A 26364-nucleotide genomic window follows, 5' to 3' on the forward strand; every position below is an offset into this window, starting at 1 on the left:
ATTGCAGTTCCAACATTTCAACCAACTCTCAGCGATCTTTGTGATTCGGTTCAACTGAATCATCAAAAAGAGCCGGTTCAAGTGAACAATTCGTTTGTATTACTTGGACCGAGTCACTTTCATTTCCGTAGGGGGGGGTAACATAATTTATCATCTCGTACAAACAATCAAAATACTCTATGCTGTTTTTATAATCGCATTAAGTGTGTTGTCAGTATATGAGAGGCACAATATTAGACTGAACAGCAATTAAATCAAAAGTGCACGTGAATAAGCTCATGTAAAATGGTACGAGCCGACTCACTCAGACTCTGAACTTAAACACACCAAAACAAACCATTGAAGGGTTTCTTCAAAGTTTACCACATAAATCGAAAGTTTAAATGAGTGTACTCCACAACAAATAAGTATGATGATGTTTTTAATGCTTCAGGCTGCCATTCAATTGAGTCTAATCAAACAGAAAACATTGATTAACCAGTTCTTAATTTAGTTCAGTGCCTGTTTAGACGCGTTTTTCTCTGATAAAGCCTTGCGGTCTGTTACTCATCTCTCACACTCTTTCTCGCTATTGTTGAGCTTGCACAACAGCTCATGCTTTGCTAAAGGGAGTGTCTTTCACAGAGGATGTGCGCGTGAAGTGGGGTTTTTTCTGAAGTTTGTGACATGAGATTCTTTAGTAATGACGTCAAGCGGCATCTTTTCCATAATGACTGTTTAAATATCAAACACAAAATAATCATGTAACATATGCAGCATTTACTACCGAGAAAATAATGCATGTTTATCACAGTACATTAAGAGCTTGCAGGGGTTTTCAGTCTTCAGATGGTGTTCCAGTGACTATTTGTTTTCATGTATAAATACCTAATTTATTCTGTGATATAGGCCTATCATATATGTATATATATATAAACAAATTCTACTCACTGTTGTGCTGTACTGTTAGATGTATTATTTATTTATTTATTTATATCAGTTTGTTAATATAAAATATTTTATTAATTTTAATCTTAAAGAATGAAATATTAAAGTTTAATCAAAAACAAGGTCATTTACACATTCCTGTAGCTCACTGTAGATCATTGCGCTCGCAACATCAAGGTCATGGGTTCGATTCCCAAGTGATGCATGAACTGGTTAAAATATAAACTTTGAATGCAATATTAGTTGCTTTGGATGAAAGTGTTATTCAAATACATAAAAGTTACAGAAATTTCTAATTAGTGAATACCCATTTTTACCCATCAAACCCTATCAATCACCCTGAACACCCTAGAAGCAGCCTAGCAACCACCAACTCTCAAAGTACCTTAGCAACCTCCTAGCAACCACTTAAGGTACCATGCCTAGCAACACCCTAGAAACCACCCAGAAAGCCCTAATTACCACCTAGCAACCTTCCAGAACACCATAGAAACTGTCAAGCGACCACCCATAACACTTCAACAACTGCCTAGCAACATCCTAGCAACCACCAAGAACACTCTAATTACCACCTAGCAACCTTCCAGAACACCATAGAAACTGTCAAGCGACCACCCATAACACTTCAACAACTGCCTAGCAACCTCCTAGCAACCACCAAGAACACTCTAATTACCACCTAGTAACCTTCCAGAACACCATAGGAACTGCCTAGCAATCACCTAGCAACCATCCAGAAGACCCTAGCAACTCCATAACAACCACCTAGCAACACCCTAGTAACTGCTTAGTATCCACCCAAGGTATCATGCCTAGCAACCACCCAAAACATCCTAGCTACCACCTAGTAACCATCCAGAACATCAAAACACACAAAAACACTTTCATGAAGTATTAGAATACAGTATTTTTAGTGTTCTTCATGTGTCTGAACGCATGTATGTGCACTGTAAAAACATTTTTTTTCAAAGTTTACTGCAAAAAAAACCCAAAAACCAGTTGTTTTCCAGCACAAATATCTAAAGATTAATAAATCAAGATATATTTAGGGCTTGTTTACTGAAAAGTTTATCAAAATTAAGTAAGTTTATGCTTGAAACAAGGAAAGATATCTGACAATAATCTTGCTTTCCCTTTGAATTAGGTTTTTTCATTGCAATATACTTGCATATTGAATTTAAAAAAAGTTGGCAATTATTGCATATTTGCAATAAAAAATGTACATATTCTTGCATACTGCAATAAAAATCATTGGAGATTGCAATAAAAACGTTGCTAATTCTTGCATTTTGCAATAAAAAACTACCAACTACCAACACCCTAGCAACAATTCAGAACCTAGCAACTGCTTAGTAACCAGTCAGAGTACCCTAGAAACCGCAGAGCAACCACTCAGAACGCTTCATCAGCTGCCCAGCAAAAACCTAGAAACAACCCACAACACCCTAGTTACCACCTAGAAACCTTCCAGAACACCATAGCAACTGCCTAACAACACCATGGCAACCATCCGGAAGACCCTAGCAACTGCATAACCACCTAGAACCCCCTAGTAGCAACTGCCTAGAAACCCCCCAGAATACTCTAGCAACCACATAGCAACATCCCATTGACCACTTAGCAACCATCCAAACAGCTCAGCTTTTTGTAAGCATGATCTCAATGAAAAGTTTTTTTAAATGCTAATCATGAACAACTGTAAATGCACTCATTGTCACTCTGTGTCAATCAAGATTCCACGACACCCACTCGTTCATCACATGACTTCCTGCAAACTCTCTTATTAGAACACACTGAGAAGAGAACCGCTCCACGCTCGAGGTTTTCCGTTCATACGAGTCTAGAAGTGTGTGTGTGTGTGTGTGTGTGAAGGGTTGCGACACACTGACGGATGATGGACAGAGAAGACAGGAAAGCAAACTTCCATAGACTCCTATCAGGTGTGTGTGTGTTTGTGTGTGTTACTGTGACAGTATCATTGATCAAGGGACATCATATATCGCATCATGGCTTTTTGTTTGAATCATTTATGCACATCAGTTTCCTCTGATAATTTAGGGTTTCAACAGAGACTTGACTTCCTTCTTTTGTGGTTTGTTTGCAGTAATGCATCACGCCTCTTTACTCATAGTCGCTTTAATAGCCGGACGACACCAAAACTGCTTTTAAAACTCAAAAAACTTTCATGAAGTATTAGAATACAGTATTTTTAGTTCTTCATGTGTCTGAACGCATGTATGTGCACTGTAAAAAAAAATGTTTGTTCAAATTTACTGCAAAAAACAACAACAAAAAAAACAGTATTTTTTTCAGCACAAATATCTAAAAATTAATAAATCAAGATATATTTGGGGCTTGTTTACTGAAAAGTTTATCAAAATTAAGTAAGTTTATGCTTAAAACAAGGAAAGATATCTGACAATAATCTTGCTTTCCTTTTGAATTAGGTTTTTTATTGCAATATTCTTGCATATTGAATTTTTTAAAAGTTGCCATATTGAAATCAAAGGCATTGGAGATTGCAATAAAAAAACGTTGCATATTCTTGCATATTGCAATAAAAAAACAAGACAAAAACATTAAGCATTTATTTCATTGCAATTAAAAAAAATGTTTTGCAGTGTTGTAAATAAAACAAAGATTATGGTAGTGTTTTACAAGAAAATACTATTTCAGTCTTTCACGTTTAATTCAATGTTACTTGCCATTTCTTTGCAAAGTGATTTCTGAGTTTTTTTAACGATCATATGACGATATGAACGATGTTTGTCCGCACAGTCGAGAGCTGCAGCTCGGATGTGTCCAGCGACTCGTGTGAATACTATCAGACTGAGATATTCGGGCTGTTGCCGAGCTCACAGGCTCATCGACCTCACGCAGACGCCGTCACACATGATCCCGATGAGACTTTCGGCACGAACACAGTCTCCTGGAACCCCAGTGTCCCGCTCAGAGCTCTACCGGTCTGTCTGCAGGGCAAGAGAGACATCAGGTGAGTGAGAGGCTTCCCTGCAAGCAATTCTGCATTTAAAAGACGTCTAGAATAAAACAAGGCGAAATTTGGGCTGTCAGTGAAAATGTAATAGACGTTTAAACCATCGCCCAAAAATAAACTAGTCATCAATTAGATAGCAAAGAAATGAAATGAGTTTAGAAATTAAACCAAACACCTTCTAAACACTGTTTACTTCATCTCGTTTATCTGTTTATCATACATCTCGCAAGTTATTTTGGAAAAACGTATCCAAATTCAAGGTTATTTTGTCTAGAAGTGTGTTACTCATAGCTGGACTATATCAGGTCTACAGTTAACATAGACGGTGAATGACGGCTGTTGTTTGCTGGGTTCAGTTCATAGTGTTAGTTGTGCTAGTTGCTCATTTGTATATTCTAGAGCAGTGGTTCAGAAACAGAGGCCGGGCTCCACTAGGGGGCGCAGGATGACTTAAAATGATTTAAATTAATTAAAGTCCCCCTGTGGTGAAAATCCAGCTTTAAATGTTGTTTATGTGTCTATGTGGTGTTTTTAATATGCTTTAAGACAAAGCATGTGTAAATTCATAAGTCGACAGCATTGCTGAGTATTTTCTGCTTAAAACTGCAGTGAACCAAAGACAGTCTCAAAAACACGCTTTGAAATCGCTGGTGTTTCTGACGTCACAAACTACCTTGTAACCAATCAGATCAACGTGTGATCGTCAACGAGTGGATCTCTGAGTGAGTGAGTGAGTGAGTGAGTGGAGGCGGGGCTCATTTGCATATTCATAGAACTGCGAATACTAAATGAGGCAAGGGTGTCGAGTTACACTTAAATATAATATATTTAAATATGTAATTTTGTTGATCAAAGATGAGTTTTAACGGATAAAATGATTGACTACGGGGGACTTTAACATACAGCCTACTGTATTATATTTAATACGCCAATTTCAGAGGCCTCTAAATGATCAACATGATCGAAACCGCATGAAAAACCTGTTGCACACAATCTGTCGTCTTGATAGTTTAGACCTTTTTTAGAAAGTAAAATGTGTTTTAATGAACTGAAGCACACGGTTCTTCAAACTTATGGAATCACAAAATGAATTGTGGCTAATATAATAGTTCAGTGCTCCTAGTTACATTTATTCATTTAGCTGACGCTTTTATCCAAAGCGATTTACAATTGCTGTATATGTCAGAGGTCGCACGCCTCTGGAGCAACTAGGGGTTAAGTGTCTTGCTCAGGGACGCATAGGTGTGTCACAGTGGATTCGAACCCGGGTCTCTCACACCAAAGGCATGTGTCTTATCCATTGCGCCACCACCACCATAAAAGTTAAAACGAGCAGCTTTATCATATTTACAGCATGATTACAGAAATATCTTAGCCTATATTGGGGATCCTACAAACGTTGTATTATAAGTAGTGGATTGAGTGAATTATACACAAACACATCGCCATCTAGTGGTCAGTTTCAGTCTTTCAGTTTTGTTTGTGCCAATCAGAGAGAGGCAGCATCTGCGGAGACGCAGCATTGGCTCCTGGGACTCGTGGAGGCGGAGCCAGCAAACCGCAAGGCGGCGCTTAAAGGAGGATGTGGGCGGGGCCCTGTCAGGACTGTTGCCATGGAGACACACGATTCATAAGATCGAAGGTGAGTGTGGAGTATGTAGTGGTGGGCAGATCGAGGCTTCGTGAAACACTGAAACAGTTGAAGCAAATGTGCCGTATTGTGTCGAGGCTTCGAAATAATCCACGGTGACCCCTAGTGGTCAGAACAGTGTAAATACAACCAAAAACCCAGGCCAAACATGCATAAAAATAACTTTTTCAAATCTATTGCAATATTTTTATTAAGAGTAAAATCTTTCAAATAAGATTATCAAGTTCTTATATCAATTGTCAGGGTTTGTTTTGTTTGTTCTATGAATGGCTCAGCTAAACAAGCCAATAGACTATTAACTACCATTATTCATTTTAATTATACTAATGTATAATTAAAACGTCTACAGGTGTAAGTACAGAACTGATCAGAGATCAGGTAATACCCACAGAGACTTGTTCATTGGTTCTCAGTGACAGATCATCGCCCCCAGAGGTGAACCATTGAAATTTCAAAGTAGGGCTGGATGATTAATCGAAAAATAATCGAAACCGAAATTCAGAGCCTAGATCCGACGTAATTTTACCATGTCGGTTATTTCGTTTTTTTAATCCTATTAATATTTCCGCCCACTGTGTGTTAATGTACTTTCCCCTTAAAACATATTAGCGCGTGTGTAGTCACGTAACTCCGCCCCGTCCAGTCTGCGACATTGAAGCAACATGAGCCCCTTTCACACAGCGCGTTGATCCCGGGAAATTGCCAGAACAAACACCTTATGTGTGAACGCAAACACGACCCGGGATTGATGCCAGGTTGGGGACATAGTATTAGTAACACTGCCGTGTTCAGTCCCGGAACGCGCGCTGTGTGAACAAAAGCCGTAATCAATGCCGTGTCGTAATGATGGCGCTAAGCCTGGATCGTTCGCCAGCGTGAAACGGTTCGTAATGCGCTAGTTTATGATCGAATCAGAGAAAAAAATGCACAAGCGTGGCTTCTCGAGAGAAATCGCAGCTCATAAGCAAATTATAGACGCCGCTGGGACATGTCACGTGTCTTTGCGTGTTGTGTGTGTCTGTGTGAACGCACTCTGTTGATTCCCGAAAATCACTGGCAGTGTAAATGAACCAAAGTCAAACGAACCCGGGTCAAATCCCGGGCCACTTTATCCGTGTATTTTCCGGAATCTCTGTGAGAAAGGGAACTCAAACACTGAGTCGACTCAGCAACAGGAGCCGCTTGTAGCAAAGAAACACGCGAAAACAGAGAGAGACTGACAAACGCCCAGCAACACGTGCCTCCACTCCACAAAGCAGGTTTCCATAACACAAGCATTTACAAATGCTACACAATATGAAAAGGATTAGTTTTTTTAGTTTTATACAAGTTATATTTTACTTTTAAGATGGCAATATTTACAATAATTTATTTTGTTTACAAAAATAACTATTTTCTACATTTTTAGGAAACTTTCTTTTTACATTAAAACTTAATTACTTTTTTATACGACGTTTTTATTTCAAGCATTCTATGCTTTGTTTGATTTAATTGTTTGAAATATTTAATAAGTAAGCATTAAAAGCTATCTGTGTGTTTCCTTATTTTAGAATCACAAAGATAGGATTATGCACTATTTCATTTAAAAAAATAACTGTGAATATTTACAGTATAAGCCTTGCCAGTGACACATGTGAAATAATTTATTTTAAATAATCGTTCAATAATCGTAATCGAGGTAACTTGTTCGATTAATCGCGATTATGATTTTAGCCAAAATCGTCCAGCCCTATTTCAAAGTGTTTCGAAACGTTTCGAAATCGTTATGACGTAATGAAGCCTCGTTTACTGCAATCACGTGACTCTGGCAGTTTGATACACGCTCGAACCATTGATTCGGAGCAAAAGATTAGTAAAGGTTTCGAAGCTTCATGAAGCAGTGTTTTGCAATGAGTATGTTGATGTTAGACTGGGTAACTGAATCTGATCCACAGGTCAGTTTGGTGTCGGGGTGAAGGCGTACTTTGTGTTTCTGCGGTACTTGCTGTGTTTGAACCTGCTTTACTGCGTGATCATCGCTGGATCTGTGCTGGCGCCAACGCTGGTGTTCAGGCAGAACTCAGGTACGAACACTAAGACCAGCCGGTCTGCTGTCTCTTAACAGGCCCGTTCACTCTGAGGACAAGCAAAACTACTCGAGATTTGTTTAGCGAAAGCTTGTTTACCGAAAAGTTGATCAAAATTAAGTGAGTTTATGCATAAAAAAAAGGAAAGATATCTGCCAATAATCTTATTTTCCCTTTGATTTAGTTTTTTTTATTGCAATATTTTTGCATATTGAATAAAAAAGTTGCCAATTTTTGCAATTTTTTATCAAAATGTTGCATTCTAGCGCATATTGCAAAAAAACTGTTGCATATTCGTGCATATTACAATAAAAATTTTGCATATTGCAAAAAAACCGTTGCATATTCTTGCATATTGCAATAAAAATGCTGCATTTTATCGCATATTGCAAAAAAAACTGTTGCATATTGCAATAAAAGAGTTCACATCACAACTATAACGATAACGGCACATTCAGAATGATATTGTTGGAATCACATTGAGCGATTTTCTTTCCAGCTGCTGAACGATAAAAACATTGACAGCCAATGGGAATCCATCCTGCTTTAAAAGCTCAAGTATTTAAAGCGGTGGACAACAAAACTGCAGCGCACTTTTAAGGCTCGTTCACACCAATAACTATAAAGATAACTATATTAGCGTCCACACCAGCGCACAATATCTTTCTGTTTATTATAAGCGCGGTGCAGATTTGTTGTCTGTTGCTTTAAATGTGCAGAAAGCAATTTCTGAGAAACTCTGCTTGAAATGGACCAGACCGAGCACCAAAACACACAATAGCCAATCAGCAGTGAGGGGCGTATCCACTCATTATGAGGGAGGGGCCTGTGTTGCATAGTGTGTTCATGAATTTGTGGGCGGGGCTATAAAGTTAGGGGTGTGGTCCTGTTGGGTAGGGGCGTGTTTGTTTTGGTGATTACAAATAGCAGGTTCTCACAAATTGCTCACTGCACCTTTAAATGCTCAAGCTATTTAAAGCAGGATGGATTCTGATTGGCTGTCAGTGTGTTTATCGTTCATCAGCTGGAAAAAAACATTCTGAAAGTGATTCCAGAATCAGAATCAGAATAAGAATCAATTTTATTGCCAAGTAGTGTTGTGCACATACAAGGAATTTGCTTTGGTAATAAGGTGTTACTGTTTGTGTAGAATCTGCTAATCTTTTTAGATTTTTAGAACTATATCTTTATCGTTATTGTCCTTGGTGTGAATGCTAATGTAGTTATCATTATAGTATTATTTACAGTTATCATTTTTGGTGTGAACAGGTCTTCAGAGTCCCCCCCTTGGATATAAAGACATTTTTGTCGGATCAGTAAGTAATTTTATGATTATCGCTTTCTAATTTCCACACTGATCATCATTTTCAGATTTTATTTAATTAACTCGTTTACGATAAATGAAAACTCACTCTCGATGACCAGAGAGGAAGAAAAGTCATGTGGTTTGTTATGCTGCATTTGCCTTTATATTGAGTTATGTTTCCTTTCTGTTAATGTAGTAAAACAGCTTTTATTCTATTTCTTGACATTCCACAACTGCCTATTGTTATTGTTTGTACATGCACAGATATAAATGAATGTATGGGGATTTCAGTTAACCAGGATATTGTCTTAAATGATGCAGTCTTTGTTAAGAGGCTTTCATTCTGTTGGCAAGGCTTAAAATTTTTAATTTTAACTATTTTGTATCAGATGGTGCCATTTTTCCAGGTTCGGCCTATAAAGCAAATACTCGCTTTATTCCTGTTTTCTGATTCGTCATATTATAGAGCCAATTGGATAAATTATGCCACTATATTTGTGTGGGTGTGTTGGTATGGATGTCAGAGTGTGGTTAGTATGTGTTGTTATAAAAAAAATGTGTGTGTGTGTGTGTGTGTATGTAATATTGAGAGAGAAAAACTCAACTGCATATCTAAAATCCAGTCACTGTGTGACCATTGGAGTTCTGCTGCACCCAGTGGGGGAAATCTGTTACTGCGCCCAAACAAAATCTTTTAACGAAAGCTCATTTTTTGAGATATCAACCTCAAATTTGGAAAACGACTTATTTAGATTTATGGCTTTGATTTTCTAGCTGTTTTAGAGTTCAACTTGTTTCATAAAATATATATTTTACATAAAATAATGTTCATAAATAATTTTCATAAACCTATATAACTTTTTTTTGGATTTACTTATTTTATTTTACTTAAGCAATAATCTGCCAAGGGTCTTCCTTAAAATGATACCAAACTTAAGTCTGTGCTCCCAGATTCAAATTTTTATGACATTTGTGGACATTTTTGTAACTTTTTTTAATTGATGCACAAGGGTTAATGGTTTACGGCAGTCAGATTTATGTTTATTTGGATGTAAACAAGGTCACTGTGTTATTTTTGTATCTGTCTTCAACACTGTGCATGCTCTTTTTCTCTCTCTTCTGTTCTGGTTCTGTGTTTTCCAGGGTGTTCTTGAAAACTCTCCAGTGTTTCATAGTTTCTACACTCGTGGGTCTCTTGATTTAGACTGTATAAACACTCCACTCCTCTTTCTACTTGGCATGATCTCTGTCCTCTTCCTCAGCATCATCATGGTGGTCCGCAGGTCAGATATTTACCCTGAGCTATTAGACCAATGTTCCTGCTTCAGTACAATTTACAGATTGAGACTTCAGCAGAAACATGCATTTGCTGCTCTTGACTGCTAAGTGGCACTATAACCATAGACTGAATCAACAGCATCATGTCTAACTGTCTCTCAGTTTGCAAATGCTGTGCATAAAACTAAACAGCTATTGAACTTGGAACATTCATATTGGCAACACACATGTACATGTGTTTCCCATTTTAATTGTTGTGAATGGATTCATTAATATGGGCCCCATAAAGGGACATGGTGATGGAAAAAACATGAGACACGAGGAAAGATTAAATTTTAAAGCTTTTGCATTCACTGGCAAAATTTTAGTGTTCCCAAAGAACCTTCGTATTCGCTCGCAAAAGTTTTGAGAATGAAAATATTTTAAAAATTCTAATAAGAAAACAAAGTTTCTTGGTAGAATGAGGAAGTTTTCCAAGTGAATGTAAAAGATTTGAGAGTGAATGCAAAATGTTTTATGAGCGAACGCAAATCTTTTAAGAGGAAACGCAAAGTTTCTCAAAATGCAACATTTTTATGAATGTAAAAGTTTTGAGACGAATGCAAAAGTTTTGAGACCGAATGCAAAAGTTTTGTGAGTGAATGCAAAAGTTTTGTTATCGTATGTAAAAGTTTTGAGACCGAATGTAAAAGTTTTGAGACCGAATGTAAAAGTTTTGTGATCGTATGTAAAAGTTTTGAGACCGAATGTAAAAGTTTTGTGATCGTATGTAAAAGTTTTGAGACCGAATGTAAAAGTTTTGTGATCGAATGTAAAAGTTTTGTGATCGAATGTAAAAGTTTTGTGATCGTGAGTAAAAGTTTAGACCGAATGTAAAAGTTTTGTGATCGAATGTAAAAGTTTTGTGATCGTATGTAAAAGTTTTGAGACCGAATGTAAAAGTTTTGTGATCGTATGTAAAAGTTTTGAGACCGAATGTAAAAGTTTTGTGATCGAATCCAAAAGTTTTGAGACCGAATGTAAAAGTTTTGAGACCGAATGCAAAAGTTTTGAGACCGAATGCAAAAGTTTTGAGACCGAATGTAAAAGTTTTGTGATCGTATGTAAAAGTTTAGACCGAATGTAAAAGTTTTGAGACCGAATGTAAAAGTTTTGTGATCGTATGTAAAAGTTTTGAGACCGAATGTAAAAGTTTTGTGATCGAATCCAAAAGTTTTGAGACCGAATGTAAAAGTTTTGAGACCGAATGCAAAAGTTTTGAGACCGAATGCAAAAGTTTTGAGACCGAATGTAAAAGTTTTGAGATCGAATGCAAAAGTTTTGAGACCGAATGCAAAAGTTTTGAGACCGAATGTAAAAGTTTAGACCGAATGTAAAAGTTTTGAGACCGAATGCAAAAGTTTTGTGATCGTATGTAAAAGTTTTGTGATCGTATGTAAAAGTTTTGAGACCGAATGTAAAAGTTTAGACCGAATGTAAAAGTTTTGAGACCGAATGTAAAAGTTTTGTGATCGTATGTAAAAGTTTTGAGACCGGATGTAAAAGTTTTGTGATCGTATGTAAAAGTTTTGAGACCGAATGTAAAAGTTTTGTGATCGAATCCAAAAGTTTTGAGACCGAATGTAAAAGTTTTGAGACCGAATGCAAAAGTTTTGAGACCGAATGCAAAAGTTTTGAGACCGAATGTAAAAGTTTTGAGATCGAATGCAAAAGTTTTGAGACCGAATGCAAAAGTTTTGAGACCGAATGTAAAAGTTTTGAGACCGAATGTAAAAGTTTTGAGACCGAATGCAAAAGTTTTGAGACCGAATGCAAAAGTTTTGAGACCGAATGTAAAAGTTTAGACCGAATGTAAAAGTTTTGAGACCGAATGTAAAAGTTTTGAGACCGAATGTAAAAGTTTTGAGACCGAATGTAAAAGTTTTGAGACCGAATGCAAAAGTTTTGAGACCGAATGTAAAAGTTTTGAGACCGAATGCAAAAGTTTTGAGACCGAATGTAAAAGTTTTGAGACCGAATGTAAAAGTTTTGAGACCGAATGCAAAAGTTTTGAGACCGAATGCAAAATTCTTGAGACCGAATGCAAAAGTTTTGAGACCGAATGCAAAAGTTTTGAGACCGAACGCAAAAGTTTTGAGACCGAATGCAAAAGTTTTGAGACCGAATGCAAAAGTTTTGAGACCGAATGCAAAATTCTTGAGACCGAATGCAAAAGTTTGAGACCGAATGCAAAAGTTTTGAGACCGAATGCAAAAGTTTTGAGATGGAATGTAAAAGTTTTGTGATCGTATGCAAAAGTTTTGTGATCGTATGTAAAAGTTTTGAGACCGAATGTAAAAGTTTTGAGACCGAATGTAAAAGTTTTGTGATCGTATGTAAAAGTTTTGAGACCGAATGTAAAAGTTTTGTGATCGTATGTAAAAATTTTGAGACCGAATGTAAAAGTTTTGAGACCGAATGTAAAAGTTTTGAGACCGAATGTAAAAGTTTTGTGATCGTGAGTAAAAGTTTAGACCGAATGTAAAAGTTTTGAGACCGAATGTAAAAGTTTTGTGATCGTATGTAAAAGTTTTGAGACCGAATGTAAAAGTTTTGTGATCGTATGTAAAAGTTTTGAGACCGAATGTAAAAGTTTTGTGATCGAATCCAAAAGTTTTGAGACCGAATGTAAAAGTTTTGAGACCGAATGCAAAAGTTTTGAGACCGAATGTAAAAGTTTTGTGATCGAATCCAAAAGTTTTGTGATCGTATGTAAAAGTTTTGAGACCGAATGTAAAAGTTTTGTGATCGTATGTAAAAGTTTTGAGACCGAATGTAAAAGTTTTGTGATCGAATCCAAAAGTTTTGAGACCGAATGTAAAAGTTTTGAGATCGAATGCAAAAGTTTTGAGACCGAATGCAAAAGTTTTGAGACCGAATGCAAAAGTTTTGAGACCGAATGTAAAAGTTTTGAGACCGAATGCAAAAGTTTTGAGACCGAATGCAAAAGTTTTGAGACCGAATGTAAAAGTTTTGAGACCGAATGCAAAAGTTTTGAGACCGAATGTAAAAGTTTTGTGATCGAATCCAAAAGTTTTGTGATCGTATGTAAAAGTTTTGAGACCGAATGTAAAAGTTTTGTGATCGTATGTAAAAGTTTTGAGACCGAATGTAAAAGTTTTGTGATCGAATCCAAAAGTTTTGAGACCGAATGTAAAAGTTTTGAGATCGAATGCAAAAGTTTTGAGACCGAATGCAAAAGTTTTGAGACCGAATGCAAAAGTTTTGAGACCGAATGTAAAAGTTTTGAGACCGAATGCAAAAGTTTTGAGACCGAATGCAAAAGTTTTGAGACCGAATGTAAAAGTTTTGAGACCGAATGCAAAAGTTTTGAGACCGAATGTAAAAGTTTTGAGACCGAATGCAAAAGTTTTGAGACCGAATGTAAAAGTTTTGAGACCGAATGCAAAAGTTTTGAGACCGAATGTAAAAGTTTTGTGATCGTATGTAAGAATTTTGAGACCGAATGTAAAAGTTTTGTGATCGTATGTAAAAGTTTTGAGACCGAATGCAAAAGTTTTGTGATCGAATCCAAAAGTTTTGAGACCGAATGTAAAAGTTTTGTGATCGTATGCAAAAGTTTTGAGACCGAATGTAAAAGTTTTGTGATCGTATGTAAAAATTTTGAGACCGAATGTAAAAGTTTTGTGATCGTATGTAAAAGTTTTGAGACCGAATGCAAAAGTTTTGTGATCGAATCCAAAAGTTTTGAGACCGAATGCAAAAGTTTTGAGACCGAATGCAAAATTTTTGAGACCGAATTCAAAAGTTTTGAGACAGAATGCAAAATTTTTGAGACCGAATTCAAAAGTTTTGAGACAGAATGCAAAAGTTTTGAGACCGAATGCAAAATTTTTGAGACCGAATTCAAAAGTTTTGAGACAGAATGCAAAAGTTTTGAGACCGAATGCAAAAGTTTTGAGACCGAATGTAAAAGTTTTGAGACCGAATGTAAAAGTTTTGAGACCGAACCCAAAAGCAATCTAATTTTTCCTCTGACCTCATCATTGTGTCCATCACCGTGTCCCTTAGGGTCTCCGCACACTGATGTCCATTCTCTCTTTCAGGACGGTGGTGGGATACAAACACTCGTGGCTCACTGGAAACCGCTTCAGTTCAAACCTGAGTTACAAGGTTTTCTGCGGGTGGGATTTCAGTATTCAGGACTCGCAAGCAGCATCACTGAAACAGAACTTCATCAGAAACGAACTGAAGGTGAGAAATCAACATGAGCTTCACGCATCTGTCATGTCACGTACATTTGCGAACGCAGCGTTAATAGCGCCATGCCCAAGATGCAGTGAAACCGTGCGTGTTATGTATCAAACCTGCAGTTCATCAGGTAATTAGCACCTCCCACTATACCGTAAATTGCGCGTATTTAAACGCCTACTCCGATATTCCCACTGCTGATGCTATGACTGTTTGAAATGATCCTGATGCCAATAATTGTAATGTAGCGAGGAGTTTCACAACTGGTGGAATGAACTGCAAGTCGGAGATTCGATGTCATCTTTGATTTCTTCCAGTAACTGTAATATTGCGTATTAATCTGTAATGCTTTTTTGTAATTTTGTTTTCACTCAACTGAAAAAGTGTAATTCTTGTGGCAAAAATCTTTTCCGCTCGTCTCCTTAGCCTATGTGTTCGTCTTGCTCGGATTACTGCTGCCATTACACCAGGAGGCATATGCCAGGAAACCCGCTTCCTAAGTTACTCCTGCTTTTAAGAGGCGGAGAATTTTCAGTGCAAAATAGAGGCGCGCTTTCACCGGCTTTTTCTGTACATAACGCGGAAGCAGTGTTGCCAGATTGGAAATGTCCAAGTATCGTACTAGAAGTTCAAAATTATCGTATTTGGAAGAAAATTATCGTACACGACTTAAACGTACAGAACAGCTAGTTATCTAGACCAACATGTGTAGTGGATTGTTCAGTTTTGTTGATGGGGGGGGGGGGGGGGGGCTTATGCGGGAGACTTGGGAATGTGTAGTGTTGACGTGCGGGCCGGGCGACACCGTGTGGTGCCTGTGTGTGTGTGTGTGTGTGTGTATACGTGCTTGCGTGCAGGCAGGCGAGCCTGCGAAATGATTCGGGGTCAGAGGGAGAACGGTAGGATGTGTGTTTGGACCAAGCGTGCCGCACAAGCCCTGAAAAGTGAAGCCGAAGCGTCTCGATCGCCCCCCGGTGGCCGGTCCTAGTATAGCTCATAAACCCCGCCTCCCCATGTTATTCAACGGGACGTGAGACCAACTAAACAATTACATTACACTTCAGATATCTTTTTTCCAAAGATAGTTTCTGTCATTTACTGTAGTTTTTATCACGCTGATGTAATTTCAAGTGTTTGTTTTTAGTTAGTTATTTGATGCTATAAAAACGGCGCTATGGCGTACATGATTGACAGCTGTGATTGACAGGTTCTCTGAGCAAAGTAGTCACTGAAGCAACAACGGACTTTTTTTTGGGATCTTTGGAGGACTGAGTAGATTGGAGCTTTAAATTTAATATCTTAATTTCTATAATTAATTATTTGACACCGACATAATGGGTTGTTCTGCAGCAGAGCCACATGCTTGCGATTGATTCGGCGAGAGTGAGGGCGGGGCGTTGATTTCGCGGCTTTACTTCCTGCTCACTACTGCTCATGTCTGGTCCCGAAATCGCAACTGCGCAGACTCAAGTCTCAAGATGTCAGCGCCATATCGGGACAATGGCGGCTTCACTTCTCGCCAATGGAAGAGAACGAAGGGGCGTCGTCCATCTTTTTTTACAGTCTATGGTTTGGACGAACGACTGAAAACTCTGAAATTATCGTTCATTATGGGATTTTTTTACATTATTGATCGTACATCGTACAGAGGTCAAAATTATCGTACAAATACGATTATTATCGTACATCTGGCAACACTGCGCGGAATACATAATTAGGCGAAGGTTTACGCTTCCCCACCCATCTCTTTATGTGACACTCCCACTTTCCCCTTGCCATCCCATGATGCATATGCATGACACAAAAAGCGCATTTTGCCATTTCCAGTTCCCGCGACAGGCAGTCTGCGCTTTCATCTGGTGCGTCCCGTTCATACATACCTTGCCATGGGTTTATGCGCACTTTGCGAAACAAATACGCCTGAAGTGGGCGCAAAAGCGTTAGTACATCTGGCCCTCATTGAGCGTTTATAAAGAGGTTCAGATACAGGAACAGTATTCCCATTGTGCTACATTTTTCTAAATGTCATAATTAATTTGTTGACAAACAACATTCATTTCTTCAATGAGTTCATTGTTTCTGCATTCAATTATTACATTGTTTAAATTAATACCTTTTTTCGCTAACAGTGATTTTGTATATGTACATTTCTGAAATACATAACTTAAATGGTTTCCTCTGATAACAGATCACTGTAAATTGTAATATGGACTCTGTAAAGCTGCTTTGAAATGATGTATATTGTGAAAAGCGCTATACAAATAAATGTGAATTGAATTGTGTGGATGACCTCTGACCTCTTATCCAGATGGATCTAGAAGAGCAGACGTTTAACGAGAGAGTCCAGCGCCGATCGCTCAGACTCTGGGTTCGGCTTATCTTCCTGCGGGTCTTTCTGAACTTCCTTGTGCTGGTTCTTCTGGGAAGCGCATTCGCTCTGATCTATTACACCATCTTTCTGTCACAAACTGAGGTACTGTACATGTATAAAGGTGAAACGAATAATTAAAGAGGCCATATAATCATGCCCTTTTACAAAGTCTTGATATTGTTTCAGGCTCTACTAGAACAGGTTTTCCTGCTTGAATGTTGATTATTTTCCTCATATTCTCCATTGTTGCGGCTCCTCTCTTCCCAGTCTGTCAGTAACGCTCTGTTTACTTCCTGTCTCTCTGAAGCCCCTCCTCCTGAAAAGCACACTGTGTTCTGATTGGTCGGCTGGAGCAGTGTGTTGTGATTGGTCGAGCGCTTCGAGTGTGTTTGGGAAATGTCCCGCCCCTTTCCATAACCGCCAGTGTAACACACTACTAACTAACTCAACCAGGCCCCGCCCCTTTATTCTGCGCATTAATTATTATAATGAGGAATATTTTGACGTGTTCGTTCCCGGAAGAAACTCAAGATACAATGGAGGCGTTTCAGGAGTTCAGAAACACTGACACTGATATAGAGAAGAACTGGAGCTTTCTCATGATCAAACAGCGACACTAAACACTAAACACTGATGGAGATGAGGAAAAGCAGAATAGATCTTTAAGAAAGTGAGCTCAGTTTTGTGTTTCCTAATGATTGTGTCTCTTGTCAGTCCGTGTCTCTGATGTTGGAGTATCTTCCTCCAATCACAATGGCGACGATAAACTACATATTGCCGCACATCTTCAATAAAGTCTCAGAGTTTGAAGATTATTCACTCACCATCCAGCTCAACCTCACCCTGATCAGGTCAGAAAGGTCATGCACTTTGACCTCTGGTGTGTGTTACATGTTCCTGTGGTATTAAATACAGCAATATCTCAACTACTTGATTTTTTTATTTAATTGCAATTTGCAAAATGTAAATTATCGCCCAGCTCTTTATATGAAGCTAAATGTACAACTTTATCCACGTACATACAGTATATTCACATGCAGTTTGATTGTTTATATCACTGCAAAATGTAAACTATACTATCATCCAGCTCTAATCTTCTAAATGCAACTATAAGGCATGAAGATATTATAAACATTAACCTCATGATATTCTGTAAAGCTGCTTTGAAACGATGTGTGTCAAAATAGGACTTGACTTGAAGTCATGTGAATATTACAGGAGTATTTTCCTGAAGTTGGCGTCTTTGGGCATCTATCTGTTCTCGCTCAGATCTCCAGCCAACCACAAGGTTTGTTCAGTTGTTTCTCTTAAACAACAATGAGATTACATGAAAGACAAATGGGGACTTTTGAACTCTTTTGACTCTTGAACTGTGCTCAGATTTGCAGAGAGAACGCGTTTGGGAAGGAGATGTACAAACTCACCATCTTCAACTTCCTGGAGTGTTTCTTCAATGCGTTTTTTGTGGCTTACCCAAGAACGTGAGTTACTTAAACTTTATTGAACCCGGGTTAGCTAAAATATTTACCCCTCAGGTTAATATTATTAGTTAGCATTTCAATACTTTAATGACACATTGGCTTGTTCACGGATGTCGGTTAATGCTCGTAAGACACAAATTATTATCTTTTTTAAATTGCTTTATTTTGATTTTCAAATGCAAAAGTATTATGAGCGAACGCAAAATTTCCCAGAACACAATTTTTTTTTCTGCGAACGCAAAACGTTCTCGTAACGCAAAAGTTTTATGTGTGAACGCAAAGTTTCTCGAAATGCAACTTTTATGTCTGAACGCAAAACGTTCTTGTAACGCAAAGGTTTTAAGAGCGAACACAACGGTTCTCGCAAAGCACAATTTTTATGAGCGAACGCAAAGTTTCTCAAAATGCAACATTTTTATGTGCGAACGCAAAAGGTTCTCGTAACGCAAAAGCTTTATGAGCGAACACAAAGTTTCTCGCAAAGCAAAATTTTTGTGCGAACGCAAAGGTTTTAAGAACGTTTTATGAACGAACGCAAAGTTTCTAAAAACGCAACATTTTATGTGCGAACGCAAATCGTTCTCGTAACGCAAAATTTTTATGAGCGAACACAAAGTTTCTTGCAAAGAAAATTTTTTATGTGAGAACGCAAAGTTTCTAAGAACGTTTTATGAGCGAACGCAAAAGTTTCTCAAAATGCAAAATTTTTATGTGCGAACAAAGTTTCTAAGAACGTTTTATGAGCGAACACAAAGTTTCTAAGAACGTTTTATGAGCAAACGCAAACGTTTTATGAGCGAACGCAAAGTTTCTCAAAATGCAACATTTTGATGTGCGAACGCAAAACATTCTCGTAGCGCAAAAGTTTTAAGAGCGAACACAAAGTTTCTCGCAAAGCAAAATTTTTGTGCGAACGCAAAGTTTTTAAGAACGTTTTATGAGCGAACGCAAAGTTTCTAAAAACGCAACATTTTATGTGCGAACGCAAAACGTTCTCGTAACGCAAAATTTTTATGAGCGAACACAAAGTTTCTTGCAAAGAAAATTTTTTATGTGAGAACGCAAAGTTTCTAAGAACGTTTTATGAGCGAACGCAAAAGTTTCTCAAAATGCAACATTTTTATGTGCGAACACAAAGTTTCTAAGAACGTTTTATGAGCGAACACAAAGTTTCTAAGAACGTTTTATGAGCAAACGCAAACGTTTTATGAGCGAACGCAAAGTTTCTCAAAATGCAACATTTTGATGTGCGAACGCAAAACATTCTCGTAGCGCAAAAGTTTTAAGAGCGAACACAAAGTTTCTCGCAAAGCAAAATGTTTGTGCGAACGCAAAGTTTTTAAGAACGTTTTATGAGCGAACGCAAAGTTTCTAAAAACGCAACATTTTATGTGCGAACGCAAAACGTTCTCGTAACGCAAAATTTTTATGAGCGAACACAAAGTTTCTTGCAAAGAAAAGTTTTTATGTGCGAACACAAAGTTTCTAAGAACGTTTTATGAGCGAACACAAAGTTTCTAAGAACGTTTTATGAGCAAACGCAAACATTTTATGAGCGAACGCAAAGTTTCTCAAAATGCAACATTTTGATGTGCGAACGCAAAACATTCTCGTAGCGCAAAAGTTTTAAGAGCGAACACAAAGTTTCTCGCAAAGCAAATTTTTTATGTGCGAACGCAAAGTTTCTAAGAATGTTTTATGAGCGGACACAAAACTTTTAAATGCAAGCGCAAAGTTTCTCAAAATACACAATTTTTATGTGCGAATGCAAAACGTTTTCGTAACACAAACGTTTTCAAAGCGAATCCAAAGTTTTGTTCAGATATTTGGTTCTCATTACAGAACTACATATGTCAGAATATAATAAACTTTATTTATATATAGCTTCTTGGTGGAGAGGTTTCCATCCTCGTCGCTAGCGCAGATACTAGGCAAGAAGCAGTTTGAGATTCCCTTCAACGTGCTGGACCTGGTGAACAGCCAGACGGTCACATGGGTGGGTGTGTTTTACTGCCCCCTGCTGCCGGCCATCAGCGCCCTCAGGCTGATGATCCTCTTCCACCTCAAGAAGGTCTGATGTGTGGATTCACACTCTTCATCTCTCAAATCTCATTTTATTTCAAGCAACAAAAATGGTTTTATGGTTTTAGTTAAAGGGGTCGTCGGATCCCCGTTTTCCACAAGTTGTGTGTGATTCTTTAGGGTCTTCATGTAAAGTTTGTAACACACTTTGGTTTAAATTCCTCAATGGTTGTGTAAAACAACACACTTTTACCTCCTCAAAAACAGCTCTGTTCACAGCGACCCGTTTCAGTGCATGTCTCTTTAAATGATAATGAGCAACTGCTCACCCATGGGGCGTGTCCACACACTATATATATATATATATATATATACACACACAAGACACATAAAGTGATGCCTTGGCGGACAATATACAAATGGTTGAGGGCGGAAATAAGCTAATACGGGAAAATATGCTAATACGGGACAGCCCGTCAGTGTTCGTGGGCGGAGCATGAGCATTATGACATCATATTTCTCAGAAAATTTAAAAGCTTGATTATTGAGTGTGTTTAGACTTTTTGAGGATAAAAAAAGGAGTGAAAGTTTCATTGTATGAACACTGCGAAGACACATTTATATGCAAACACCATATAAAAGTGAATTTTGCATCCGATGACCCCTTTAACTATAATTACCCTGCTTCAGATTTTGATTTAGAAATAGCTAAATAATAATAATAACAATAATATCATTTGTGTGTCAGTTCACAGTGATGCGCTGTTGTGTTCCGGCTCAGAGAATGTTCCGGACCGCCAGTTCTTCGGTTCTCTTCCACTTCATGCTGTTGTTGGGTCTCGCCATGTCTGTGGTCACATTAGTGGTCAACATCAACAGGTACTGCTCAATACTGACATATTTGTACTAGGGCTGGGAGAAAAAATCGATTCACCTAGCTATTACGATTTTTTTTATTTATTTTACGATTATAAAATCGATTTTTTTTAAATTCCAGAATTGATATTAATTCAAATGAAATAGCTTTATTTTTGTCCTTGCTTATACGTAGACGAGGTTGACAGAAGATTGCCAACGCGATCTTTCAATTCGTGTCTATTAAACTTTAAAATCATATCGCAACATTCAAATCTGTGTTGCCGCTGACCCAAAGAGAGAGTCGTCATGAAACCGCTTCACGAACATCTTCTCAACATCATAGTATCATTATTTCTGTGATACAATGCTTCAAATTATCATAAAAGTTCTGGGATAAAAGTTTAACGTTATAATATAAACACTGATGTCTACGGTAGCGATCAAAATCAGCTTTTGATAGAAACTTGGTGCTTAAAATAACGCATTTATCATTACATTGTTTCGCCACTAGGAGGCGACAAGTGACTGTTAAAAATGTATTTGTCATTGAATCATTTATTCAAGAGAATGTAGTGTTGAGTGATGCTTCTGAAAGATGTGATTGTTTTTGTAAATATGATTCATCTTATACATCATGTTCAGTCTGTATAAGTGTATGATGGAGCTTCTCCCGATGGTCTAGTGTTAAAAAATCGCAATATATTGCAATATCAAATCGCAATACTTGTAGAATCGCAATTCTTAAAACGATTGCACTACAATATCGTATCGGCACCCGAGTATCGTGATAGTGTCGCATCGGGAGATCTGTGTATCGACCCAGCGCTAGTGTAATACAGTTTCAGGCAAATCCAGTGTTTTTCATGCTCTGGTCAGTTTCGGTCTATTTTGCTTCCATAATATTCTTCATTCACACTAGTGGAAAGAAAACATCCAAAAGTGTTTATTTTATTGCACTTGATCTCTTTGCGTCTGTCGATCTTTAAAGTCGGTGAGTTTGAGGCAGAAATGTTCATTCTAGCAGCTTCACACACACAGCAAACTTTACATGATGTTTTCTTTTCATATATATATATATGATTTGCCGGATTTATAGGACATTTCAATCCTAAAAATATGGAGAAATGTCTGTTGACAGTATTTTCTGATTTATGGAGTGATTAAAACAGAACTCTAAAATCCCCTTTGGAAAAATGTTTTAATATGTTCAGATTTCTGTGCTGGAATTTTATGCAAATTAGTGCATATTCAATTAGATGATTCATAATTTGCATATTTCAAGTCCCCCAGTAGTCAATCATTTTATCCCTTAAAACTCATCTTTGATCACCAACATTACATTTAAACGTTTTTTCCTTGGAAAAAAAAACTTAATTTCTACAGGCAAATCTAATATATTCTGGAAGGTTGTTCATATATTATTCACCTGATTTATAGGACATTTTATCCCCAAAAACATGGTGAAAATGCTGTTTTTTCTGTCTGTCTGTATTTTCTGATTTATGGAAACTAAAACCAAAATCCCCTTTGGAAAAACCTTTAATATATCATCAAAATCAAACCAGAATTACGAATCTAGCTTTATCCAATGTTCATATTAACGTGCCTGAAATGCATGCAAATTAGTGCATATTTATTTAGATGATGCCTCATTATCATATTAAAACACAACATTTCAGAAACCTTAAACAAAACAGGTTTGCAATTGTTAATGTAAGTAATCAAGTATGGTGAATTAGTTCATTTGTACTCTATAGTGTCTTGGCCTGATAAAAACACATATTCACTCATAATATGTGAGCGTTATATTAGTGTGGTTCTCCTCACATGTTCATAACCGTATCCTGGCTTGTTCCCATCTGAGGTTTGTTCCGGGAGGCTGCGGCCCGTTTCAAGACAGAGACGTGTTTAATGTGACGAGTGTGTGTTTGAAGACGCTGCCCGAACCGGTCCAGAACACCATCCGCTACATCTCATCAGAGGCCTTCGCAATCGCTCTCATACTGGCTGAAGTGTAAGTGTGTGTGTGTGTGTGTGTGTGTGTGTGTGTGTGTGTGTGTGAGAGTGTCTGTGAGAGTGTGTGTGTGTGTGTGAGAGAGTGTCTGTGAGAGTGTGTGTGTGTGTGTGTGTGTGAGAGAGAGAGACTGTATATGTGTCTGTGTGAGAGTGTGTGTGTGTGTATGTGAGACTGTGTGTGTGTGTGTGTGTGTGTGTGTGTGTGTGTGTGTGTGTGTGTGTGAGCATGTGTGTGTGTATGCGTGTGTGTGTGTGTGTGTGTGTATGCGTGTGTTTGTGTGTGTGTATGCGTGTGTGTGCGTGTGTGTGTGTGTATGCGTGTGTGTGTGTGTGTGTGTGTGTGTGTGTGTGTGTGTGTGCGTGTGTGTGCGTGTGTGCGTGTGTGTGTGTATGTGTATGCGTGTGTGTGTGTGTGTGTGTGTGTGTGTGTGTGTGTGTGCTTCTAATGCTGGATCTGAAGCAGCAGTGATGGAATATTCTCATATCTAACGGATGTTTTGTAACGGATGTGTTTGCCAGTGTGATTCTGACGTCGTATGTGTCTCGCGGACGAGCCAATCGTAAAGCCATCGAGAGACTGAAGGACATGCTGGTGATGGTGAGTGTGTTACGCAAACAACGGAGAAGATTTACTTCCATTCCTTCAGCAGATGCAAATAAAGAAAAACACAAACACAATGTTCAGCGTTGGCCAACATCCCCACTAATAAAAATATGCTCTAAGATCAATAAGTTAAGTTATGAAAACGTTATTTCTGAATGTTCAAAAACAATCTTTTTAAATGTGTTTTAAGGGAATATTCAATTTTTGTTTTGGATTTTCTCAAAACAATTGTGAAACATTGTTTCTTCTTGGTTATGTGAACGTTTAGAGAACACATTCATTCTTCACACATTATGGGATGTTACTTTTGAATGAACGTCTGAAACAAGTGGCAACATTTAAAAAAGACGAACTAAAACGTTTCCGAAAAAAAATTCCATGAATGATGTATAGATAAGAAGTTTGTGTTAACGTTTTGAAAATGGAGCAGATTTCTGCACTATTAACGTTACTGTTCATAAAAGTAATGCAAGGTTTCTATTTCTTCTACTGAAGTAAATAGTAGAATGTGAATGTTAAAACACTTCTATGTGTGTGTGTTTTCTCTACAGTGCAGCTCTGATAAACGGTTCTTGGTGAAACAGCACTCGACCATCACGAGACGACAGCTACGAACACGCTAACACCACATCCGTATGAGCAAACCAACACCATTAGAAACATTGTCTTCGGTTAATAAAACAGCGTGAGACTAAAACTGCTGCAACGACTTTTTGTCACCTTTGGCTTTTGGCTTGCTTATGGAGACATTTAATTTTATATTTAACAATATTATTACAACATTATTTTCCTGTTATCTCTGCTTTAAAACAATGAGTATTGTAAAAAGCGCTGTATAAATAAAGGTGATTTGACTTGATCTGAAACTGCACACCAAAAACAAAGTGTGTCTTAAAATTACTGTCATGAAACAGTAAATTACACGTACAATATAAATGGACATCAGGAGGAAGATTTTATTTTGATCACCTAAATGATATATTTAAGTGTTTTTCCTTGAAATAATGCTTAAAATAGTTTGAATGTAACTCGACACCCTTGCATAATTTAGTATGCGCTGTTCTATGAATATGCAAATGAGCCCCGCCTCCACTCACTCACTCACTCAGAGATCCACTCGTTGACGATCACACGTTGATCTGATTGGTTACAAGGTAGTTTGTGACGTCAGAAACACCAGCGATTTCAAAGCGTGTTTTTGAGACTGTCTTTGGTTCACTGCAGTTTTAAGCAGAAAATACTCAGCAATGCTGTCGACTTATGAATTTACACATGGTTTGTCTTAAAGCATATTAAAAACACCACATAGACACATAAACAACATTAAAAGCTGGATTTTCACCACAGGGGGACTTTAAATCAGGATGGATTCAATGTTTTTATCATTTTAAAGCTGGAAAAATAATTGTTCTGATTCCAATGATATAATTTTTTTGTCTTATTGTTATATTCATTGTTCTTGAACTCTAGAGTATGTTTGTATGTCTGTGATATTTATAGAAACTTTGTGTGGTACTTTTTAAAGCTCTTAGTCAGTATTATTACTCACACATAATCATTTCGTTATTTAGTTTGTATGTTGTTGCATTTTTGTTGATTTGTTAATGTATTCTCTCAATAAAGTAAATAATTTTAAAGTTTTCGTTAATATTTCAATGTTTTTCTATTTTCATTTTAGTTAGTGTTTGAGGATTTTATGTATGTCTATATAGTTTTTTATTAAGTTTTAGTATTTAGTAGAGCTGTCAGTTAAACACGTTATTAACGGCGTTAACGCAAACCCATTTTAACGCGATTATTTTTTTATCGCGAGATTAACACGCTTTTTGGCCTAAACTTTGTAGGTTTTTTTTGCAAAAGGATGCGGCACGCGCAGCGCTGCGCTATGAAACCCATTCATTTCAATGGCTTGCGCCGCGAGAGGACGTTTTGTTGCTTCATCAACCAAAGCGCAAGCGGATCTAGCTAGACCGGAAACACACTTGTTGCGAGCCGGCCAAATAGTAGGTTAACGTTACGTTTTGAGTGGATGACGAGCGCGAGACGCCGAAATGGATGCCAGTAAGATTCTGAATTGAAAGTTTCTCTTGACAAGACCAAAGTGGTCTGTGTGTTTGTCATTGTGAACTGAGCTGTCATCGCAGCACGTCCAGTCTGAAATACCACTTGATGGACAAGCACACACACACACACACACACACACACAACTTATGCAAATTCTGCAAACCCTCGTCAATATCAGGACCTCGTCAGTATTTCTTTCACCCTTTTATTGATGGACAGTGTTACATTGTGTGAGAGGTTATTTGCTTCAAGTGAGAATGTTTTAGTGTGAAATTGAACACAGTATTGTCAATGTTGTTTTCAATAAAAAACATTTGCACAGAGCAGGCCGATCCACTTTTTTATGTTGATAAGAGCATTAAAATTAGAAAAATAATGGGACGAAAAGAAATCAAGAGACATTTAGAATAGATAAAATGTGCGATTAAATATTTTAATCGTTTGACAGCACTAGTATTTAGTTTTAGTTATTTA

The 26364-nt window shown here is 37.6% G+C and overlaps 1 protein-coding gene and 1 long non-coding RNA gene across 2 annotated transcripts in view; one reads left to right on the plus strand and one right to left on the minus strand.

Annotated features, from left to right (window-relative positions):
• The first annotated feature begins 2708 nt into the window (after positions 1-2708).
• On the plus strand, positions 2709-25463 carry LOC143751383 (transmembrane channel-like protein 7). Its single transcript, XM_077243955.1, has 16 exons — positions 2709-2867; positions 3706-3919; positions 5416-5564; positions 7508-7636; positions 8909-8955; positions 10089-10228; positions 14330-14477; positions 16783-16947; positions 17560-17696; positions 18064-18133; positions 18226-18326; positions 20211-20397; positions 21097-21227; positions 23071-23220; positions 23742-23820; positions 24378-25463. The coding sequence occupies exons 1-16, from the start codon at positions 2819-2821 to the stop codon at positions 24447-24449; spliced, it is 1968 nt and encodes a 655-aa protein (XP_077100070.1). The 5' UTR covers positions 2709-2818; the 3' UTR covers positions 24450-25463.
• LOC143751394 (uncharacterized) overlaps positions 3774-26364 on the minus strand; it is a 33088-nt gene continuing 10497 nt past the window's right edge. Inside the window, exons 3-5 of the long non-coding RNA XR_013207208.1 lie at positions 16772-16932; positions 14263-14455; positions 3774-3896 (exon numbers count right to left, since the gene is read on the minus strand). This is a non-coding gene — a long non-coding RNA (uncharacterized LOC143751394). The remainder of the gene's footprint in view (positions 3897-14262; positions 14456-16771; positions 16933-26364) is intronic.

Source organism: Siphateles boraxobius, unplaced genomic scaffold (genome assembly GCF_051911475.1).
Source record: "Siphateles boraxobius isolate OS27281-9 unplaced genomic scaffold, OSU_SipBor_1 254, whole genome shotgun sequence".
Taxonomy (NCBI): domain Eukaryota; kingdom Metazoa; phylum Chordata; class Actinopteri; order Cypriniformes; family Leuciscidae; genus Siphateles; species Siphateles boraxobius.

What these genes read in the sequence shown, in the direction of transcription:
- LOC143751383 (XM_077243955.1), top strand. Translation starts at nt 2,819, where the DNA reads ATGATGGACAGAGAAGACAGGAAAGCAAACTTCCATAGACTCCTATCA. An exon ending in TCATCAGAAACGAACTGAAG is followed by an intron (nt 14,478 to 16,782) that starts GTGAGAAATCAA and finishes CCTCTTATCCAG; the next exon opens with ATGGATCTAGAAGAGCAGAC. An exon ending in GCTCTCATACTGGCTGAAGT is followed by an intron (nt 23,221 to 23,741) that starts GTAAGTGTGTGT and finishes TGTGTTTGCCAG; the next exon opens with TGTGATTCTGACGTCGTATG.